Source organism: Andrena cerasifolii, chromosome 11 (assembly GCF_050908995.1).
Source record: "Andrena cerasifolii isolate SP2316 chromosome 11, iyAndCera1_principal, whole genome shotgun sequence".
Taxonomy (NCBI): domain Eukaryota; kingdom Metazoa; phylum Arthropoda; class Insecta; order Hymenoptera; family Andrenidae; genus Andrena; species Andrena cerasifolii.
The window spans coordinates 11,712,581-11,734,468 of NC_135128.1; the positions used below are offsets into that span (position 1 = coordinate 11,712,581).

Below are 21,888 nucleotides of genomic sequence, written 5' to 3' on the forward strand. Positions count from 1 at the left end.
GAACTATATATGATGAATGCTTTGGGTCATTATCTTGTTGAAAGTAATACACCCGCGGCATTTTTAATTTTTTTGTTGAATCTTTTAAATTCTTTTTTAAGATATTTAAGTATTTAATTTTGTCCATTATGCCATCTATGTATTCGATAATTCCGGTACCATTTGCTCCTATTCATCCCCATAACATAACGGATCCTCCTCCGCGTTTAGCCGTTGGACATGTATTTCTATGGTGGTGCTCAGTATTTGGCTGTGGCCATACGATTTGCTTCCTTCCATCCCGTCCAAAAAAAATGATTTTAGTCTGGTCACAGAATGTAACATTTTTCTAAAAACTTTCGTCAAAATTTACCAACGTTTTTGCAAATTCTATACGTTTCTGCTTATTTGCTTTAGAGATATACGGTTTCTTTCGTGAGACTCGGCCATTATATCCCTCTTTTCCTAATGTTCCACGAACTGTTTCAACCGAGATGTCTTTATTTATACGCGAGGAAACATCTAACGTTAACTTTCGCACACTTGTACTCGGATTTGTTTTAATTTGTCGACAAATCAATCGTTCATCAGTGTTCGACAATATTTTCTTTCTTCCTTGGCCAGGTGTATTTCGGACTGTTCCACCGTACCGAAATTTGTTCATTATTTTTTGGACGGTAGAATGTGTTCTGCCGACTATTTTCCTTACTTGACGAAAGGATTCTGCGTAATGTGAAAATTCCTACGTGTACGCACAATTTTGTGTCACTAAAATACGTATACTTTACAATGTCTGTTAAATATAGACAAATAGTCAATTTTATTTAGAATTTTTTTTATGAATTATTTAGTAAAATATACGAATAAAATATATATTGTGTTTTTATTTTTCAATATGTGTGTTTGTATTCATTTTTTCGTCAATTTTCATTACCAACCTAGGTGTACGCTGAATTTTCTAAGTAACTGCAGTCAGCGACGAACATTGCTGTTCACAGCCCTCACTGGAGAGTTTCCTGGTCGAGTCTGTCTTCCTCTCCACACCCTCCAGTGAATCTAGCTTCGACCCTCTTTACCCACTCACCCCAATCTGAATGAGTGTCTCCACGAGTCTCGTTTCGATGTTACGAGCGACTCGGTGCGGCGTCGCGATTTAGTTATCTGTGCGCAGAGTTGGAGCGGTACAGGTATCTCGAGGGAGCTTGCAAAAGGGGAAGAAAAGTGTGAGGGCCGGGGAAGCGAGGCGAGGCGGCTCAGCGCGGCGGGTGCGTACAAGGAATGGTCGAACGAGAGAAGTAAGAGGAGGAGGAGGAGGAGGAGGAGGAAGAGGTCAAACGCACTACCGCCTCCGCTTGCTCGTCCGCGAGCGTTGTCGCAAAAGCAAAAGGCTCTCGGCGAGCGCAAAGGCCAAACACCGAAAGTCACTTAAGCGTGCCGGCACGTTCGACGCGGTGCGGTGCGGTGCGGTTCGGCGTGGCGTGGCGTGGCGTGGTGCGGTAGTTGGTTTTCGAGTGGCACGGCGTGTCGCCGTTGCGAGGACACGCCGTTGCGTTCTCTTCGGCCGATCAGCGCCGAGCCGGAAAGAGAGTTGGAAAAGGAATTCGTAAGGACGCTTCCCTCGACGCGAAGGTTCCGATCCGCGGAGCGGCAGTCGCTGTTGGGCTTGATTTATTCTCCAGCGAACTCGAGTTCGGTATCGTATCTCTCTATAAGAATAGCCGCACGGTGCGGATTTATTTCGGAGTATGGACCGGCGATATATATCTCACTCGACTGTTTGTCAGGCAAACGGCGAAGAGCAACAAAGCCGCTGGTAAACATAAAACAACGGCACTGCATCGGGACGGTACGGATACGCTTTGATGTGCTGCCACCACCCGCGAGCGTCTCTAGCAGCTCCTTTATGGCAGCCATCGGGCATCTGTCGTACCGCCGTCTTTTTCTCCGGCTAATTTATTAGCACCGCTTAGAGAATGGCGCGGAGAAAGATCCGGCAGCAGGCGTTAGCCGCGCCGCACCACGCCGCGTCTCTCGGTATAAATCGGGAGACGGATCAGTCGGATACAGCGACGCCGGTTTTACGAGCATCGAAAATAGGGTGAGAGGACGCGAGAACGTGCGCGACCACGACCACGACCACGACCGCGCCCGCACCCACGACACACCGCATCACGCGCTGCCGTTTGCTCGCGTTTAACGCGATGAAAACTCTCTTCGCGTTAAATGATTCATCCCGAACGGGAATATCGACGACGGCCACGTCGTCGACTGTTCAAACGTTGGATGGTTCGCTAAACCAACGCGACCGAACCTCCGTCGGCTATCAGATCACCGAAACCGCGAGCGGCGCGACGCGACGCGGCGCGATCGAAATTCTCAACCGTCTGTTTCTGCGATACGTAGGTATTCTCGTAGTATTCGTCATCTATCATGCTTACCATTTGCATACGAGTGAATTCAAATGCTATTGGAGAAATATCGTTGCGGCAAAAGATTACAAAAGGAAAAGGACGCGGTTCCTCCTTGGCGAGGTCTCATTTATCTCCAGACGTACTGCATTTGGCATATTTGCTCGTCGATGCGATATCCCGTGTAAATCACGCTCACCGGAAATAATGGTAGCCGATTAGAAAGCTGATTCGATGGACGCGCACAACGCGGAAACCTCGGGCCCGAACCTTTCACGCATGGATAATTCGTTACGCGTCGAAAGCGACTTTGCATTTGTCTCCGATCTATCACCATCGCATAAAATCCAGCAGAATTTTTCACGGCAAGGTTTCCCAGCCGACCCTGGCAAACGACCCCTCTCGTAAGTCTCCTAGTCCCGTACGTATCTTCTCTCTGAGAAGGTCATTCGACGATCAACCATCGTCTTAGTTTTCAAAGTTTAGGCGTGGAACGTATGCGGGTTCCCGGTTTCCTCAACGTGCCGAAGCCGGGCGAAGGTCGTGCCGCTTTTTCCACGAGGTTGAAGGATTTATGGCAGTGGGGGAGTGAGGCTTCGAGGCCCAAAAATGCGTCGGCATTGTTTGAGGTGAAAGTTTTGCGCAATGGGCGTTGTGCTCACCATGGGTCACCGAAGGCTTTTGCTGGGATCGCTTGTGAATCTCTCCTTACGACGAGCAGGTATCGAGACTCTGCACCGTATGCCCTGCAGCATCCTCGCCAGAACAACAGAAATCGTCGTAAACTTTTTGCGGCTGGTTTCACAGGCCTTGCGTCAGGCGTCAGGTAAGAGCACAGGAAGAGCAGTTCGTCCTCGTTGTTCGCTCAAGGTTCTCGTTTTGAAAAAAAATTGTCGACTGGGCCGGGCCAACGATTCGGCCTTCGCTAACGTGGTTTTAAAAATTGAATTTCCCCGGCGAAACAGCAGAGTATCGCGCGGCGCGGCGCGACGCGGCACGGCGAACTGTCCATTTCGTAGGAAGCATTCATTCGTTGCTCGAGCGATCAACGGTTCTAAATATAATCGAACTTGAGGGTTGAATAAATAAGGCGCGTTTGCCGGCGGATCAATCATTTTTATCCGGTTATCCCGATTTACCGAAACTCTCGTGGAGACTGCTTAGCGGTGCTCGCGGACGGGACGATATAGGTAGGTGGTGGTGTGCTGGCATTATAATTCTGGACCTCCGAAAATATCCGGTAGCAAAGTTGAACGTACATGCGGACGGACGGACGACGGCCGTCTGGAAGCGCGTGCGCCAACTCCAAGTGCTCTTCCTGCTTTATGAATGGACCCGTGGATCACGAGTTGCGGATAAACGCACGGAACGGAGACCCAACTCGATCGTTCGTGTCCTCCAGAGTCATTCGACCGACACGTCTCATAATTATATACCGCGGCCGCTACTCGATTCCCACGAAAGTCCGTAGCCGTAGTTGAACGAACTTCACCGAACGAACCAAGGCCTGCGTTATCAATAATTCTCCAGCTCTGCATCTCCCCCGCGCGAAATACGGTCGCCGCGCCGGCACTTTCTCCTTTTCTCGTCGAAGAAAATGTAACTCGCGACTCGTCGCCCGATCCAGAGATGCATACCTACGCAAGATCGAGTTACGGGCGAGCTTGCTTTTTCGGACATTAAAGCGAGAGCCGAGAAGATGCCTCTAAACTGCACCTGTTGCGCCAGCAGGGCACGAATTTTCTGATAAATAGCCAACGCGTTAGACTAACGCGATCTTGAATCGCTCACCGTTTCTCGGGGTCGGTAGGAGCGACAATAAATAATTGCTGCTTTTTAAAATCGACTCCTCCAGCAAATCCTTTCCCGTGTAACCAATTACGCGCTGCATTCGTTTGCTCGCGGTCGTAGGTAGGTATCCAGTGGCACAGATCGGACCGGGCCGATCTCGCCGATATTTTATCAGGAATTTTACAGTGGGATAAGACCAGGATCTAACGGCAACCTTTTCTCGGTAATATACTGCTAATTAACTTGCCCGGCGTAGCAATCACAGCACGATCGTGCGCTCGATAGACGAGAGATCGATTCGTGCCAAACGGTGTGTTTCTCGGATCCTTTCACCGGGACATCATAAATTAAGCGGAGAAATTAGCTCGAGCCACGCTGCTCGATTCGTAAGGCGGATTTTGTTGTTTCTCTGATTTTTGTTGCCCGATTCGTGGCCGTGGCTACTTTCGCTGACGGCTTCGTCGTATCGCGGTCGTTTCGTTCGAGACCTGATCGCTAGTAGGTGCAGTCCTCCCGATAATAGGTAGCAGGGCTTAGAACGAACGCCCGCGTCGTCCAGAAGCGCGGAAAGTATTGGGTTGGTTTGAAGGAAGAACGTCGTCGAAAGGCTCCGGTCCCGGCCGTACCGGATCGGAGGCTCTGGCAAGTCTGCCATCACCGCGGAAGCTGGCGAAAAACTGTGGCGTTTACGGCGCCGAAACTCCGTAGACTGCCGTGGATTTATGTACGCGGCGGGCACCCGCGCGCGCGCACAACGAGATTTATCGGCGCTTGGCCGAGTTTCGGTAGGGCAAGTTGAGTGAATTGTAAATGTTTCCGGCAGAACTTCACCAAGATGGCGTCCTCCACCAGGGGCGAGTTTGTTTACGCCTCATGGCTCCCCACGTGGGAAAAGCAGCATGGCGCGCATCGAGCCTTCAAGCCCACGAACCGTCTTGCCGTTCCACCACGGCTCTTCATCTACCGATCTTTACGAAATTTTCTCGGTCGCCTCGGTCGCGCGCACAATTCTATTCGGACCTACTTGACTAGTCATTTCGCAAATCCATCCCGAAACAACCCTAATTTTTTCGTTCGGCTCTTTAGACTTTTAACCACCGTCCAACCGACGACGCGACGCCGCGCGACCTAACGAAGTGGCTGAAAAGTTGCAACTGGTGGAGAAAAAAAACTCTACTTGCTCTCTTTACACGAAGGTAGGTGCAACGGAGTCGGCTGTTAACCAGGAACGAAATACTTTAGACACCTATACGACACTTCTACTCTGATTGATTTATACTGTTTCCGCGCAAATGCGGAATAATTTCCACGGAAGGTATGCGGTGAATTCGTTCAAGTTTTCATGAAACACGACAAAAATTACCTTGTGTCAACGTGCGCGTCTAGAATGCCTTGTGGCGTGTAGAGTAATTCAACCGAGGCGTGGAAATAAATAATATTGTTTCGCGAGGATCGTAGGAAACGAGCAACGTCTCGGAATCAGAATCGATAAAATTGATCTCTTCATTAGCAAAGTTTCTCGGAGCGTTGGAAATGCCGTTTTATCGAGGGGACGAATATACGCGTAAAGTTCAGTGGAATTACCCGGGAAACGACGCGTGGCCGTTGAGCAACGTGCTGTTGCACGTGGTCCCGCATACTTATAGTCGACAAAATGACAACGATGGAACGTCCACGTCGCATGCCAGCTAGGTGCCAACGCAGGACAGTAAATAGTTTGCATTTTTTCTTTCTTATTGCTATACAAAGACACCGAAGGGGATGAGCGAGCGTTGCTGGAGGCGCGGCATTACGACTGACTGGCTCGATCCAGCGTCCACCATTGTCAATGAACGAATGAGAACGGAAAGATATTTTTTTTGTAACTGGACTCACATTTCATGCGTTGCGGAGCGTGCTGTTTCCTTCGGGGCATCTGCGTCCTTCGGGGATGCTCGATTATCTGTGCGGCCTCCAGGTCTTCTCTTCTTAGACGCAGCCGATCGGATCCGAAACATGTGTCGGTCGTGTGTCGAAATCTCCCTCGCAGATCCGGCGTAGATCTTCCGCGGGAAACTGTTGCAAGTTTCCCCGTTACGCGCACTACAGTCACCCACTTGCACGTGTCCGACGATCACTACTACCTCATCGTGATTTCGCCGGTTCGCGATATCGTTGGCGTTCCAACGACCGGCGTCATCGTTCTGCTTTCGTTCGTGTTTCTTCTCTAGCAATGAGCAACAACTGCACCCGGGTCGGTACACCCGCGGAACTTGGTCGTGAAAGCACTATTGGAAGCTATCGTATACGAAGAGAGTAGGTGGTTTCGCTGCCCCCGAGTAGAGATCAAATCGGAGTATCCCACTGTTCGCACTTGGGCGGCTGCAAACATCCTCCAGTTTCCTGATCCATCGGGACAGCACTCCGGACTGTCGATCCCTTGGTCACTAATCTGTTGCGTATCACTGTGGTATCGGCTCACTGGTTGAAAACGTAGGAACGCAGGTCCGCTGGGGTGATGATCAGTTACGTCGGGTATGCCGCACCTACGAAGGATCCAAGAGAAATGTGAGAAACGCGGTGATTTGTGGAATTTGCGCGTCGCGAGGGGAACACCCAGGGGTATGCTCCGAAAGGGAAGCGTTCGTTCCTCCGTGCCTAAACTCCGCTAGGTACTACTGCTACTCTGTACGTAAGTAGCCGCGACTTGGATACTTGGACACTTTCCGCGAACGCACTTTCGAGAAGAGGAGATGGACGCTAGATCACCTGACGCCCCGCGGTACCCCGATACTCGCGTTCGACGTTCCGCGGATACGGAGGAACGAACCGCGGGATCTTAGGATCCTGATAATCGCGCGGTAAATCGTCTCTGGGCCGCGTGCCTCGCGACGACGCCTTGCATCCACTCGAATCGCGCGCACGACACTCCACCGTACGTACTTACGTTCGTACGTACGGAGCTACCGAAAGCTCGCTCGAGAGAGGAGAATGGAGATCAGAGAGACAAAGGAGGAGAGACAGAGTGAGAGAGACAAAGAAAGAAAAAGAACGAGGTAGGACTACTTGGTACGCGACCGCGTCCTTCTGCGCGCCCGTATGTGTTTACCTGGGAGACCGATTGAACGCGCACGGATGAACGGGAGAAACAAAGGAGGAGCGGCGAAGAAAGTGGTGCATGAGATATCGTGGAAGATCGAGACGGATAGGCCGATAGGTGAATAGATATTGCAAGAGGCAGGAGAGAGAGAGAGAGAGAGGGGGGGGGAGAGGGATAAATAGATAGGGAAAGAACGCGGGGGTAGAGGGCGAGAACGAGAACAAGGTAGAGAGAAAAGAAGCGGAGGTGGAGGAGGAGGTGGAGGTGGAAGTGGTGGCTACCGTCGTTCGTGGATCGCGAAATCGAGCGGGCGGCGGTCCAGCGCTGACTGACTACGGACTGGCGTCGCGGCGGCAGGCCGCGTGGTGGGGGGGCCCCAGGAGTAGTAGTCCTCTTTCCCTCTCGTCTCCGCGGCTCGTTCTCGTTCTCGGTCTCGTTCCCTCGCTTGCCCGCGCTTCCTTGTTCTCCTCTGCTCTCCTCTGTTCTCCTCTAGCTCGCGCGCACTCTTTCTATATTCTCCATCGTTTCTTCTTCAATTGCACACTCGCGATCGCGTCCGTGTTCGCGTCCACGTTACCGACGTGTGTCCACCACCTTGCGAAAACGAGACGAAGCGATTCCCGAAAATGGGGGTACGGAACGAACGACCGACGCGACGCTGCGAGAGGGATATTGGTGGAGGAGGAAGAAGAAAAGGAGAATCGGTGGATGGGACGAGAAGTTGCGGGCAGGACGAGCCGACGAAATCGCGCAAGGAAGAAGCGTTCTCCGTGACTGACGGTTTTCTTGGAGTGGCCGAAGGGGTTGGTAGCGAGGATAGCGGCGGCGCAATGCTAGCCACTCGACAGACAGTTTTAACGCTGTCACCGTACGCACGCCCTTTATTTTTCCCTGTACCACTACTAGCGCCGTAAAAACTCCAAAGCGCGAAGAACAACGAGAGCGAAAAGGGCGAAAAGCCGCGACGAAAGTTCGTCGATGGGCCCGAGGGACTGACGTGTTCAAGAGGTGGTCGAAAAAGGAGGCGGGGCCCTTATCCACGTCGGCCCCGGTCTATCCCGCGAGAGGGGACACACCGCTGCGTTTCAATGATACCCGCTGCCGCCACCAGAGGTGCTGGTGTCTACCATACTACGGCGTCACGGAGCCACACCTACGAGTTTCTCGCGATTTTCATTCCTCCGAGGCCATCGAACTTCCCGCGGATTTTGGTAAGTGCAGCAACTGTGTTCTCTCGTATCGGGAAAAGCGTCGCGACACTGTAAACCCGCCCCGTCGCTTCGGAGCCTCGGAATTCAGCGATTTTAAAAGATAACCTCAAAACCTACGCGAAAACTAAAAGTTCATTGTCGACGATTCTGTGTGGATTCTGTCGGGTATTCGCGGTAGTAGACTATCTATATTCATTCCTAGTATCCAACAAATTACCCAGGGAATGTTAAAAGCAACGGACGATGGTCGTGGTTAAAGATGCGAGTAATTGACGAAAGAATATCGCGCGACATACGTTTACGGTTCGGGATTTGCGTCTCCTTTGGTGACAGCTTTCACCAACCAGCGATCCAGGCTGCGATCGCTGCTTGGCAGCGAAACGCTGGTACCTCTTCAACGAGACATACCTATCGAAAGCGCCAAATTCTCCAAGAAGTGGAACCATAACCCCGCTCTTTGTCGATTCGAAGGCGCGAGAACGCGAAAGAGTATCGACGTGGTTGTCATTGGACGTTAGAGATCGGTTCCGTTGCTTACCTTGCTGTTGGTGCTCGAAGTGATCGCGTTTCTGCAAAAGTGAAATCCATGGGCCGGCTGCACCGGGTGACCGTAGAACGTGCCGTGCTTCGAGGAATCGGTGTTGCCTCGGTAATTTGGAGGATCCGCGAGGCACTTTTCGGCTCGTCATCGCGTCTCGTTGAGTAGCCGCGCGTGATCCACTGATTCGCTATAATTCGTGGAAACAATCTCGGTCGGAAAAGAAAGGGACGGCGGTAGAAGGATACGCGAACGAAGGAACGGCGAGCGGAGCTCGTTTTGGCGGGCGCCGTTGGTGGCGTTGCGGTAGTTGGCGGTGCTGCGCCGCGCCGAGGGGGAAAGAGCATTGGCGTACCAACTACAAGATTGTGCCCGCCTACCAGGCGGAGCTCGCATGATCTATAGCGTCATAGAACACCCCTGCAGTCGTGGTAGGAACCGAATGGCGACGCCCACGTTGTGGAACGTGCGCGATGCCCCCGCCGTCACTGCCGCCTCCGCCGCCGGGATGTTTATGCTCCTGCCGGTGTGTCTCTATCTAGTCGCAGCTCTGCCGCTGCGCTGTTTCTCTCCTGTCGTTGCTGCTACCGATGCTGCCACCGCCGCTACCGTTGTCGTTGGCGTTGGCGTTGGCATCGTGGTCGCCGTGGCTCTTCTACTCCTACCTCCTACTTATCCGGCTCCTTCCACCTTGCGTTCATTACCGCTAAACATTCCTGTCAATTAAAAGTGCACCGGCGCCCGATTTACTGCCAGCTCACTCTTCGTCCTTCCCCCCCCCCCCGCCCCTGCGATCCCTCCCCCGGTCCCACTATATTTTGCAGATCCGATATTAACGACCTTCAGCAAACGTTTTTCTCTCCCCTTTCTCTTCTTTTTTCCCTCAACTTCCACCAAACTCTCGAACCTTGGCTCGCATCGTCTTCTTAATAAGGATAAGATAAGCGCCGAGCTACTTTCGATCTCGGATTATATCTCTCATCCAGCAGCCAGTAAATCGTTTCCCCTGTTATCCCTCGATCTGCCGTTCCTCCTTTACGCAACCGGTTAGGCATCGCGCTCGGAGGGATCAGTCATCGGGTCGAACGTGGGTATTCGTCCGCGCAATCGGAAACGCCGATGACTCGTTCCATCGGATGCCGAAACGCTCGTTTTCGCAACGGTCCACTGCTAGCGGGACGATCCACTCATCGTCTGAGTAGTCACGTTCTGATCGTTGCCAATGCCTTTCGCGTTAGTGGCTGGGTAAAATTCGGTACTGAGGAACGATAGCCCTAATCGACGCAACGATACCGTTCACCTTTCAATTTCGTAGCGCGCGATCGAATCGGCGTCGAAATGTCTTCTTTGAAAGAACTTTCCTCAGGGACGGTCCCAGGATCCCTGGTGATTGTCACGCTCGGGTTTTACGCCAATGGTGCTGGGGGATTCGAAGCGGCGCGGCGGCGACTGTCATAAAGAGTATTTTATTTCGACGATTGCGGTGCCGTTTTTGTTCTGGGGTCGCGAAGCGATCGTGTCGTTTCTACGCGCGTCAGGCCAATTCAACGCCGGCGACATTCGCGGCCCGACGTTTACGAGACCGTTTATTAGGTGACGTTCCCATCGAGTGCTTTTGCCGGCTGCGGGATCTTCTCCCCTTTTCTAGAATCCACGTTGACGAACGGTCCAACTTATCGGGATACACCGTCGAGTGTCGTTTTACCATGTAAATGCAAAGGACAGAGCTACTATTATCGACAAACTTACTTACGAGCCAAAGCAAATGACTTTCCGTCAGGAGCGTTCGGATGATTCGGCTGCACGAAATGAATTCTGCTTTAATTTTAGGCGCGTCAGAATCGGACACGAAAGTTGGAATGGAATAGTGCCGCGGGCGACGCGATGGCTGGATCGGTTCGGTAAATTTCTGGGGTGGGTTACTTGGGTAAATTAATTCTGTTTGATTTGCGTAAACAATGTCGTTGGCTGGAAGGATGGAAGAGCAGGGGTTGTACAGGCGCGCGTGGTACGCGTCAGTTGCGTTTGTGTCTCTCGGTGACTGCGGGGGTTCCTTTTACGAGCATTGCCGTCGTCGGTAGACGAGACCGGAGGCACTAAACTTGCGAATATTTCGAAAGACGTCCCGTTATGCAACGACAATGTGGGTCAGTGCACAAGTCCACTGTGTACGTTTGCTCGTTTTGTACCATCAGCTCCCCCCGCGGGACCCGAAATAAGTGCACCTCGTAAAATAAACTACTGCACACCGCTTTTCCCAACTATCTACAGCGGCGGCACCGTCGATCTTTCCACGATTCCATGACATTCCAAAATTTCCTTATACATTCGCCGACAAACGCACGTTCCCCGCATAACCTTTTGGCAACAAAATTCTCTTCAAGCAAGCCTCAAGTTATTCTTCGCCCCGAGCTTTAGGCTACGATTTAACTCCCGCAACGTTAGGTTGGTACTTACTTGTGTTGTCATCGACGTTACCAACCGAAATACGATATAGAAGCTTGTCACTTTTTTCCTTTTCTGCCGAAATTATATCTACTCCCTCGGTGAACGTAGTTGATCGTAAGATTCGTAAGACTGGGCGCGCAACATTTAGGTAGGTACAATGAATACGCGAAATGCGGACGCTTGAAAATAGGTCTGCTATCGATGGTTCCCGCGTTCATAAATTCGCAGTAAAAAATCGCGTATACAAAACACCGGTTGGCGTACGATAAATATTTCCCGGTCGCTGCCGAATCCAATTGTATCTTCTACCTACTGTAGGGTGCTGCGGCTTTTGCATTTATTTTTTCATCGAGAGCGTCATTCTATTTCTCTCGATCAAGGAACGATTAATCGCTCCCGGCATATTTCCTAGAATAATATTGTTAAAAGCGAGGTGCCAGGGGAGGAATATGATAGCTATGATAAGCGAGAAATATGACGCATCAAGGGATGCCCTGCGGCGGAAATCCAGTCCTTCTTTTTTTTTTATAATTCTGCTTTCGCGCATACCTACATACGTCACGGATAAAAAGAAAACGAGCCCAAGGGAAGGCAGAGTGGCCAGGAAAGTTCCGGTCGAGGTGATAATGCGGAACGATCCCTGGACGGGACCAAGTGATGTTCGTAATTTCGAAAATAGCTGGGGCTCGGGTAGGCAGTTGGCGACTAAAATCCGATACCAGACGAGACGTCCGCCAACCAGATCTGACTCGTTTCAAAATAATTTCTTTGGTGTTTTAGCGCGGACGAATCGCAGACGAACCCCTACGGTCTATCGAATTACGACGAACGTATCGCGCGTTCCGAGACCTGCTTTTTTTCACGCCGATCAAAGTCCAGGGATTCGCGATGGTTTCCGATGCATTATTTCAAGCGAAGACGGCACCTATACCTATCAGATGGTATCTCCGATCTAAAACATCAACGTCTGAGGAGCCGAGCAGAGTCGAGCCGCGATACGAGACGCGCACCATCGTACTTGAACGTTCGTTGCCCGTAGTGCTCGCATATTTTCGCGCTCGTTGAAGGTTTACGACCTCGATAAACTTCGGGCGTTCCTAACGTAACGAAATGTTTTTGGTTCGATTCGTGAATTATCGGGTATTGAAACGTGCGCTCCTCGCTATCAAATCTTGCGAATCTGGTGTTCGCAAGGCAACGTAGGAACTATCGGGAAATCAAGCGACGTTAACGCCACGTGGGCCGATTTCGGCACGAACCCACGATCTTTTGCAAAGGTTTTCCGAGGGACGACGGGCGTTCGTTCGTTGGAGGAGTAGGTAAATCGCGGCGAATACGTTCGTTGTTTGTGCAATGGATTTTCGCAACGACGAGCACACATATGGGGGCATAAATTTTCCGACGATGTATCTTTCGTTTTATTAGGCTGTATTACGACCACCGTATAATCGGCCCGTATCCGTCGAAATAAATTATTCTCCGTTCACCACAGCGTCAATGCTGTATCGCCAGATGGGCGCGTTTCATCGCGGCTAAATAGTTTGCCTTTCTCTGTGGAAAATCTCGAAGAAGATCCTTCAGCGAGGAAACGTAGTGGCCTGTTCGCGCGTGCCAGCATTTTCGCAGGGCATACTTATGTGTGTATAAAGCGCGAACCGTTGGGGAACGAGCTTGTTTTAAGCGTCTAGAAACTCGGACAACGAGAAGATCGTCGCTGCGAATGCTTCGCAGCGTAACATTGAAATTCCGTGCGACTCGAGTTGGAAAAAGTTTAGCACGCGTCAGCGAGGAGGTTTCTGGTACCTAGGAGTAGGTATACTGGGTAGACGGACAGGTTGCTCCGCGAGCTTGTCAGGCCAGAGGCATTGGAAACGCGCAAGGGAGGAAAGTCGTTGACCAGCGGGTGCCGTACAATCGGACGATTGTCCAAGTCTGGAAAACGAAATCTCCTTTCTCGGTGGAATAGCCGCGATTCTCTCGGTGACGGTGGCGAGGCACGGGTCGAGGGTTGACGTTAGTGCGTATATATAGCGGTGGCAGCGTTCGTAGAAGATTCGGTAGGTAGGTATAGGGAGCGCGGGGCGACGCGGTGGGGCGCGCGGTCGTAAGGGGCCACGAAGCACGGTGGGGAGATTTTGCGATTTCATGGCCAAAACTACAGAAATGAAAATTTTTTATTTTACAAATTTAATACAAATTTCAATTGAATAACTATATCCATTTTCGTTGTCAAAACCTCAAAACTTATTTTTAATATATAAAATTCAGCACTTTTACGTTCTTCTATATGAGAAACTAAATTATCCGAAAAACAGCACTTAGAAAAATTACGAACGATAAAGATTTTTTTATTATTTTCATTTATACACTTGTTTCTTTGATAGAGCATGCCTCTGCTACAGCGCAGCAGGGCATAGCAGAAGGGTTATCGCTTCTGGCGACAAACAAACATACATAATACAAACCATCAGTGGATCGAAGCTGAATAAAATCGTTTAAAAAAGATTAAAAAGGTTTCTAATGTATAACATGTGAACCGGTCTCGGTCACAGTTATGTCGTATGTTAGAGAAGACACACTGGATCGTGTTTAAAAAAAATGCATTTAATTACAAGATCAGCAGCTATTAACAATTAATAATTGCGTTTATAGAATCAAAATAGTCGAACGTAAAATAGGAATGAAAATCATTGCAGGATATTCTTGGATTGATAACTATTTTATGTATTGAAAATTGATTCTTATATGAAAATGTTATTTCTAAAACACTAATTTAAATTATTTTCAGATCTTTGGATAACAAAATATAAGTGTTTGAAGCAACTTGCAAATCTGGATTAATTCTTTGCGATCGGTCTAACCTCGCATGAACATAAACATTTGCGAGTCTATACGAGCTTTGTATTAAAACATTACAACAGTAAAATTGGTGGCATTTGATACTTATATTAGTTCTTCAATTGGCAATTGCATTTACTTTGTCGAATTGAAAAATTTATTTTTGTGGTTTTGGCCATAAAATCGCGAAATTTCCCCACTGTGCGAAGGAAGGGTGTGGGCTGGGGTACTTTGGTACGGTACGGCATGGTGTGGTATGGCGCGGCGTGCTATACTGTGCTGTGCTGTGCTCTGCTGTGCTGTGGGGTGGGTAGGTGGACGAGGATAGGGTGGTTGTCGACGATAGGGCGAAGAAAGAGGTGGAGGAGCGCAGAGAGAAGCCGAGGTCCGTCGGTATCGATCGGGCGTCTGCGGTAGATTGACACGTGTCATGGCCGCCTCTCGGTGTTCGAGTGAACGAGGTAGCGAGAGAAAGAGAGTAGCCTGGCGGAAAGGCGAAAGGGAGGAGAGCGTAGCGTAGAGGGTGGTGGGCAGAAAGAGAGGCGGAAAAGGAAGAAAGGCAAGCGTGACGAGGAAGGTGGCGAGGCAGTGAAGCAGTCGAGGGGATAGCGCGGCGTCGAAGGTGGAAGAGGCTAGGGTGGTTGGCGCGGCGTGGAGCGGGGGGGAGGCGAGGGAAAAGGACATTAAGGTGCGTAATAGCCAGCGGGGCGAGCGCGCACCGCCGCGGCATCGATTAGACAGAGGCTCCCTCGTCCCATTGCTAGGATGCAGCCCTCCCCTTCTCCTCTTCCTCGACCCACCGACATACTCACCCCCCGCGCTATATCCACCCGTCCACCACCCACGACCCATACTCTCGACCGAGAGGTCCCCACGACCACCTAACCACCTACCCACCCGCCTCCACCTACTCCGTCGAACTGGAGAGCCCCCGAGTACGTGCTCTACATACACACTCGTGCGCTTATGTCAGTTCCTGTCCTGCCGTTGCTTCTGCCTCTGCCACTGCTTCTGCCTCTACCTCCGTCGTCGCTACCGTTCTTACTACTACCTACATAGGTACTGCTCCGCGCTGGGAAAGAGAGCGATGCACGGAAAGAGAAAGAGCAAGAGAAAGAATAAGCAAGAGGGGCCGAGAGACGGAGCGCGAATGCACAGGGACCAAGAGAAAGCGAGAAGTAGGTGGAGAAGGAGAAGCCGAAGGAGAAGGAGAAGGAGAAGATACGAGAGAATGAAACGAGAGGCCGAGACCGAGGCCGAGCCCGAGGGATAATAAGAGGGATCGAGAGACGTAGATGTAAAGGGTGAGAAGGGAGGAAGCAGTGGCTACGCGATAGAGGGTTGGCGAAGCCACCTAGCTATCCTATGCCACCTACACACCTACACGCCGACACGCGCGCTACCGGGGACACCAACGTCTAACGTCGTTATAAACATTAACGGAGCGGCTCAATATTCCCCGGACCTTGCATCCCCTGCGTCTACCTCCGGTCCATCTCCCTTCTAGACCAACCGCCACCTCTTCGCACTTTACCTATCTCGGACGCTCGCCCCATGGCCAGCTCGGCTTTCGACGCTTTTCGGACCCTTCGATTCGCAAAACTACAGCAGCGCACCGGCTACACTCTGGACACAAGATCACTCGCGTCCCGTTACGAGTTGTCACACGAAGTAACGATTCGAGGTAATTAGGTACCTATATTTCAAGGGCGAGAAACTCTGTAGATATCGAGTCGTGGGTGCTTCAGGCGTTTACGACTCACAGTGGGGAAATTTTTCGATTTTATGGCCAAAACTACAGAAATGAAATTTTTTAATTTCGCAAATTTAATATGTCAATTGAAGAACTATATCCATTCTCGTGGTCGAAACCTCAAAACTTATTTATAACATGTGAACCAGTCTCGGTCACAGTTATGTCGTATGTTAGACAACACACACTGGATAGAGTTTAAAAAATGCATATAATTACAAGATTAGCAACTATTAGCAATTAATAATTGCATTTATTGAATCAAAATAATCCAACGTAAAATAGGAATGAAAATGATTCCAAGATATTATGGGATTGATAACTATTTTATGTTTTGATAATTGATTCTTATATGAAAAGGTTATTTCTGAAACACTACTTTAAACATTGTATAAATTACGTATTAAAAACGGAAACATAATTATTTTGAGGACAAAAAGATATCTTACGCACCACCAGGAATTCAATCCATGTCTTCAATTTATATTCAGATCTTTGATAACACAATATAAGTGTTTGAAGCAACTTGAAAATCTGGATTAATTCTCTGCGATCGGTCTAACCTCGCATGAACATAAATATTTGAGAGTCTACTTACTCGAGCTTTGTATTAAAACATTTACTAGTAAAATTGGTGGCATTTGATACTCATATTAGTTCTTCAATTGGCATTTGCATTTATTTTGTCGAATTGAAAAATTTATTTTTGTGGTTCTGGCCATAAAATCGTGAAATTTCCCCACTGTGCGTCTTTTCGTTCGAGATCGTCTAATTTCGTTGGACGAGTCTTATAAGAATCTCTTCGCTCCGTTCGTCTTCTCTGTTTCCACTCTTCCACTTTCTTCCCCCGATAACCAACTGCAGCAGTGTAAAAGTTGAGGAGTAAAATAATGCTTCTGATAAATGGGAGCGGCTGCGATTTGGTCAGTCTGTCTTGTACGTAATTTGCTCTGTTTCGGCAACGTGTACTCTATACCTCCTGGATTCGGTCTGTTCCACGAACGTTCAGCTTGGCAAGAACCTGAAGCAAGAAGGGTAGCCTGTCGGGTGAATTGGTACGCGAGGGTCAGAGCGCTGATTATCGTTAATTGCGGTTGATATGGAAGAAGGAAGGGGACGCAAGACCCTCAACCGCTCCGATCGGATTAGCGACACCGATCGGGGCTGTCGTGGACGAAAATGTTCCGCATCCCGTTTCAAGATCGAGAATCGCAGATTCCAGTACTGGGACTGGCGTTATAATATACCTATAATCGTGTAAAACCTGTCGGTTGTTCTGTTCCGCGAAAGGCGTTGCTCAGCTTTCCGCTTTTCCAAGCGTGCACACCTAACGCGATGAAAATCGTTGCGAGCGTTACTCGACTTCCCTCTTTCGAACGGCTGCTCCGGCGTTAATTTAGCCTCGCGTGGCATGGGAACAGAGGGAATTCGTCTAGTTCGTGCGTTCAACAAGTATCCGTCCGTCCCTCCCCTTCCTTCGGTGGTTCTCCTTCCTTCTCGTAACTGCGGTTAGGTCGCAAAGTGACCCCTTCGCGTCGCGTCGCTTATTGTTAGCAAGACGTCTGGTTATTTTTCGTAATCGGGAATCGAAAGGGCCCGGCCACTAGCGTTTCCTCGGTAGCAGGTGCGCTGTAGTTTTTCCGTGGCACGATGGGTAATAAGGGATTAGTCAACGGTGATCGTCGATCAACGTTAACGCGACCATCGGTTAGCTGCAAGTCTCCGCGCGATATGTCACAGTTGGATATTATATTGACGTATCGACGCCGACGTCTCGATGCTGTCCTCGACCGCTGGCCAATTAACGGGTTTTCTTGTTTTTCCGACAAACACTCGTAAATCTCGACGGATCTGTCCACTCGATTTAGTTCGGCTCGAGCTCGGAACTCGGAGCTGCCGGATCGTCCCCGTTCCCGTTCCCATGCCGGTGATTGGCTTCGCCGTTGTACGCGTGTTCTACATGACGATACAATTAATATCGCTGTCCAACCGATCCTCATTGTATAACGTCTCCGTAAATATTTAATTTACTTTGGCCACCCTACGCTTAATTGGGTCGCGTTCGTTCCGGGCTGTTTGCCTTTGTTTCTTGGCCCGTAACGAACACTCGGATCGCGTGACATCCGATGATACTCGAGCGAAAACCTTTCCTGATACTTTCTGCACACGCCAGGAGGAAAATATCAGGGAAGTTGATTGGTCTAGGATTCGGGGGACTACGTAGGGACCTACCTATTGGGATTTCGAGCAATTCCATTCAGCAGCCGTGTGCGCGCGCGCGCGCGTTAAGTAATTGTCAATTGACGAAGCTCGCGACATTTTTCCGAGTTCTCGAAACAAGCGCCGAAGCGGTGTTCGTCAAGGTGTCAGATTTCCATGATAATTCGAGAGTTTCGCTATCTCGTTACAGATCGAATTTTCGAGTCACGTCAAAAGTAAACGGTTCGCCTAGATCCGCGCGTTAAGCGATCGGGTCGCGAGAAGCGTGTTTCGAGCCGGATGGAAATCTCATTTGGTAGTTTTCTCCGTTTAATAAGACGAGAGGGCGAGAGGGGTGAGGGGGCTGGAGGGGGAGGGAGGAGAGAGAGAGAATAGGGAGACGGAGCCACGAGGTCGCTGCCGGTTCGCAGACTTCGGAAAGGGGAAACGGAAAGGGCGCAACAAGGCCGGGGGTAGAGGTAGCGGAGGGCGTCCGGGCGAACGGGCGGGAGCGGGATGGAGGGTCGTGGGGTGGCGGTGGATGGTTGGAAGTAAGCAGGGGTGGGTAACGGGCTGGGGAGGACGGCAGAGGGAGGCGGAGGGCGGCGGAGGGTCGGCCAGGACTGGGAGGCGAAGTGTCGTCGTCCGAATAACGGCCAAGCGGCATCGACCGATCTTCCTACCCCTAGCTCGTACGAAGCGTCAACTTGTTTCCCTTCTGTTCCACGAATATCGGGCCTTCAATTTGCCCGGTGCGGTTGGCTAACGCGATGCACTGCCCTTTGCGCGCAATCCATACACGGCCCGTCAATTGTCCCTCCATTCGCACCCCCATCCCTCTTCATCCCTCTTCACCCTGCTTTTCGACAAACTTTCCTCGCGGATCTAGCTCGTCTTGCACCTACTCTCTGCCCTGGCAACTTTCGCGACGACTAACCGGCGCGGCAAAATTTTCGCCAGACGCGCTCAACGTTATCCTTGCTGAATTGTCCCGTTTCTTCGTTCGATTAACGCCGATCGAATGACGCGTAAGCATTCGTGTTTTCAGGCCGAGCGCGACCGGCCGCGTAATCGATGGAAAGTTACGAGGACGACGATGACACTCACTTCTGCATCAAGTGTCACCTGACGGTGCACGGCCTGGAGAACTACGTGCGACACCGTCAATCCGGATGTCGGCCACCGGACGACAAGAACGTAACCGTTCGCGTGTCGCCCACCACGCCGACCACCGTTTCCTACCCCGAAATACTGAACGCGGACGCGTTCTTCAGCTCGTTGGAGCTACAGAGTAGCTCAAAGTCGAATCCTCGACGGGCGGCCACCCTGCTGGAGGAGAGTAGAAAATTCAAAAAGGACGAGAAAAGGAAAAAGAGCCTGAAGACACAGGTGGACGCGGACGATTCTACGGGGAAAGAGAAGCTTCACAGTATGCTGCCCGGTGTGACGGAACTGGACGATCCGACCGACCATCTATGCATCCCATCCCTCGTCGGATTTCCCGATATCGTCTCTTCCGCGGCCAGCAAGCCTACGGTTACGGTCACCCGGAACAAATTAAGCCAATCAATGGGTCATGTCGCGGCGAGCATCGAGGGCACCGCGTTCCCAACGAAGCACGAGCCGGAAAATTCTTTGGAAAGTCTGATGACGAGCCACGAGTCCAAGCAGACGGACAGAAAGAGGCAAGAGGAGACGCAGAGGATCGAGCATGTCCACCAGACGTGGTTGGAAGACACGATACTGGCCGAGCTGGTTGCGAACAACGACAACAAAGAGCTGGTCAGATACGAGTTCGAGTACCAGCAAGACGAGGACTCGGAGGACGACGATATATTGGAGGAAGATTTGGGGGACGAGGATTCCTATTCTGAATCAGACGACGGAGAGGATCGAGAACGTCCACCGCATGGTCATACCGGTGGCAAATGGAAGCCCGGATTGAACGATCTTCCTCAGGATATGTCTCAACTTCACGACGACGATGCGGACCCTGAGGACGACCATCAAGAGCATCCACCGCCCACTTACACTGGTGGAAAATGGCGACCAACGGAGACTTCGCAGGTATAGCGGGACATGTTTTAGGAAAAGAATATCGCAAATCAGGCGTACCTACGTACTTGTGTGTTTCGTAGAAGATGGAGCAGTACGAGGCTAAGGGTAACGTCGGTCAACCACCGCCAGGACACACGCGAGGGAAATGGGTACCGGGTGCACAAACGGATATCGAATCAGGATATTGGTGCGGTCCTTGCGGCAGGAAGCTTGCTTCTCGATTGGTCTACAACAGGCATCTTCTCTCTGATTTGCACGCTAGAAGGAGCATTCGCGAAATCGACGGCGTCCCTTGCTTGCCGCGCACCGCGACGCTGCATGCCACAAAAAGGACGCCGACCCGTAATCAAGTAACGATCAGAGCGTTCATAGTTCTAGTTAATTCCCTGCTCGATAATCACCATCCTGGCAATGTTTATCAGTCTGTCGTGTCACTTTCTCCACCACCTTTCCTCGTTTTAGCGAATAGAGTAGGGTACAAACGAGCCTTTATTTATTTCGCTTTACCAGCAAAGAAACCCTTTTGTGCGTGTGTTGCAAATTGACCTGCGCGGTTGATCGACAGAGAACGAGGGAAGCCGCAGAGGGAAGGGAAGCGAAGAAAAGCTTACGCAAGAGGGAGAAGGAAATACTGTGTTGCGAGATGTGCCATGCCCGAGTGAGAAGGGCACAAATGGGCAAGCATTTGCTCTCTCATTATCATTGCCGCGTCGCAGGCGTAAATCCTCGTGGACCACGAGCGCGTCGCTTTTTACTGGAAAATATGGCAAATGTGGTTCGGCAGTGCCCCTTTCAGTGTTCCTCTTGTCGCTTTTATTGCAACACGGAGGAAACGTTTCTGCTTCATTGGCGATCCGATCTTCATGCCGGAACTCTGGAGCAGGTATCGCGCTTATCATTCCCTCGGTTTTTCTTCCATATCTTCGCAGTGTTTTCAAGTTTTTCGTCGATTCCCGGCAGATCGGTAGCAGCTACAAGTGCACCCCCTGCGACTTTTGGTGCGACGAGAACGATGCGATGGATTCCCACTTGTCGAGCACCAGCCATCGCGACGTTGTTTCGATGATGAACGGTTCCGTGCCGGTCGTGGTCGGTCGTCAACGGGCGTTGCCCTGTCATACTTGCGACCGTCGATTCCGATACAATTTCCAGCTCCGCATGCACGTTAAGGAAACCGGTCACGAAGGGAGTTCGACCGCGTCGGATGAGTACCAGCAACGGATCAAGTGCAATCGGTGTGCCCAAATCGTTCGATCGCTGGTGGCCCTTCAGCGTCATCGGCTGACATGTCACGGCTCAAAGAGCGACGAGAGGGGCGAGAGGGACAAGTCCAACGACTCTGCACCGGCCGGCGGCCCCTATTTTTGCTCCTTTTGCTCGATGAACTTCTCCACGTCTCAGGAAGCTGTCCTGCACCGCCGAACATCCAGTCACAAGGAGATCGTCAAGGCCCGCAAAAACGGCCAAGGTCTGTCGTCGACGAGTACGATGCGGGAGTGTCCTCATTGCGAGGGGAAACAGTCAAATTTGTCCGAGCACAAGGAGCATCTTCTACAAAGTCATCCCGAGCTTTGTCACAGGTAGGC

At 50.8% G+C, this 21,888-nt stretch overlaps 2 protein-coding genes across 8 annotated transcripts in view; one reads left to right on the top strand and one right to left on the bottom strand.

Annotated features, from left to right (window-relative positions):
* Positions 1 to 9,144, bottom strand: part of Tio (zinc finger domain-containing protein tiptop) — an 88,412-nt gene extending 79,268 nt beyond the window's left edge. For 2 of the 5 annotated variants that reach the window (XM_076822984.1, XM_076822979.1), the window contains exons 1-2: positions 7,105 to 7,505; positions 6,054 to 6,703 (exon numbers count right to left, since the gene is read on the bottom strand). In XM_076822984.1, coding sequence (XP_076679099.1) covers positions 6,054 to 6,093 — 40 coding nt within the window. In that variant the 5' untranslated portion in view covers positions 6,094 to 6,703; positions 7,105 to 7,505. Of the gene's footprint in view, positions 1 to 6,053; positions 6,704 to 7,104; positions 7,506 to 7,538; positions 7,689 to 9,006 lie in introns of those variants that run through there. The other 3 variants (XM_076822983.1, XM_076822981.1, XM_076822982.1) reach the window with 3 other exon arrangements.
* The window catches only part of LOC143374675 (uncharacterized), a 30,778-nt gene continuing 16,907 nt past the window's right edge, over positions 8,018 to 21,888 (top strand). The window contains exons 1-5 of one of the 3 annotated variants that reach the window (XM_076822994.1): positions 8,018 to 8,468; positions 19,293 to 20,311; positions 20,383 to 20,652; positions 20,868 to 21,185; positions 21,263 to 21,882. In XM_076822994.1, the coding sequence (XP_076679109.1) occupies positions 19,319 to 20,311; positions 20,383 to 20,652; positions 20,868 to 21,185; positions 21,263 to 21,882 (2,201 nt within the window). In that variant the 5' untranslated portion in view covers positions 8,018 to 8,468; positions 19,293 to 19,318. Of the gene's footprint in view, positions 8,469 to 19,277; positions 20,312 to 20,382; positions 20,653 to 20,867; positions 21,186 to 21,262; positions 21,883 to 21,888 lie in introns of all 3 variants that reach the window. The other 2 variants (XM_076822996.1, XM_076822995.1) reach the window with 2 other exon arrangements.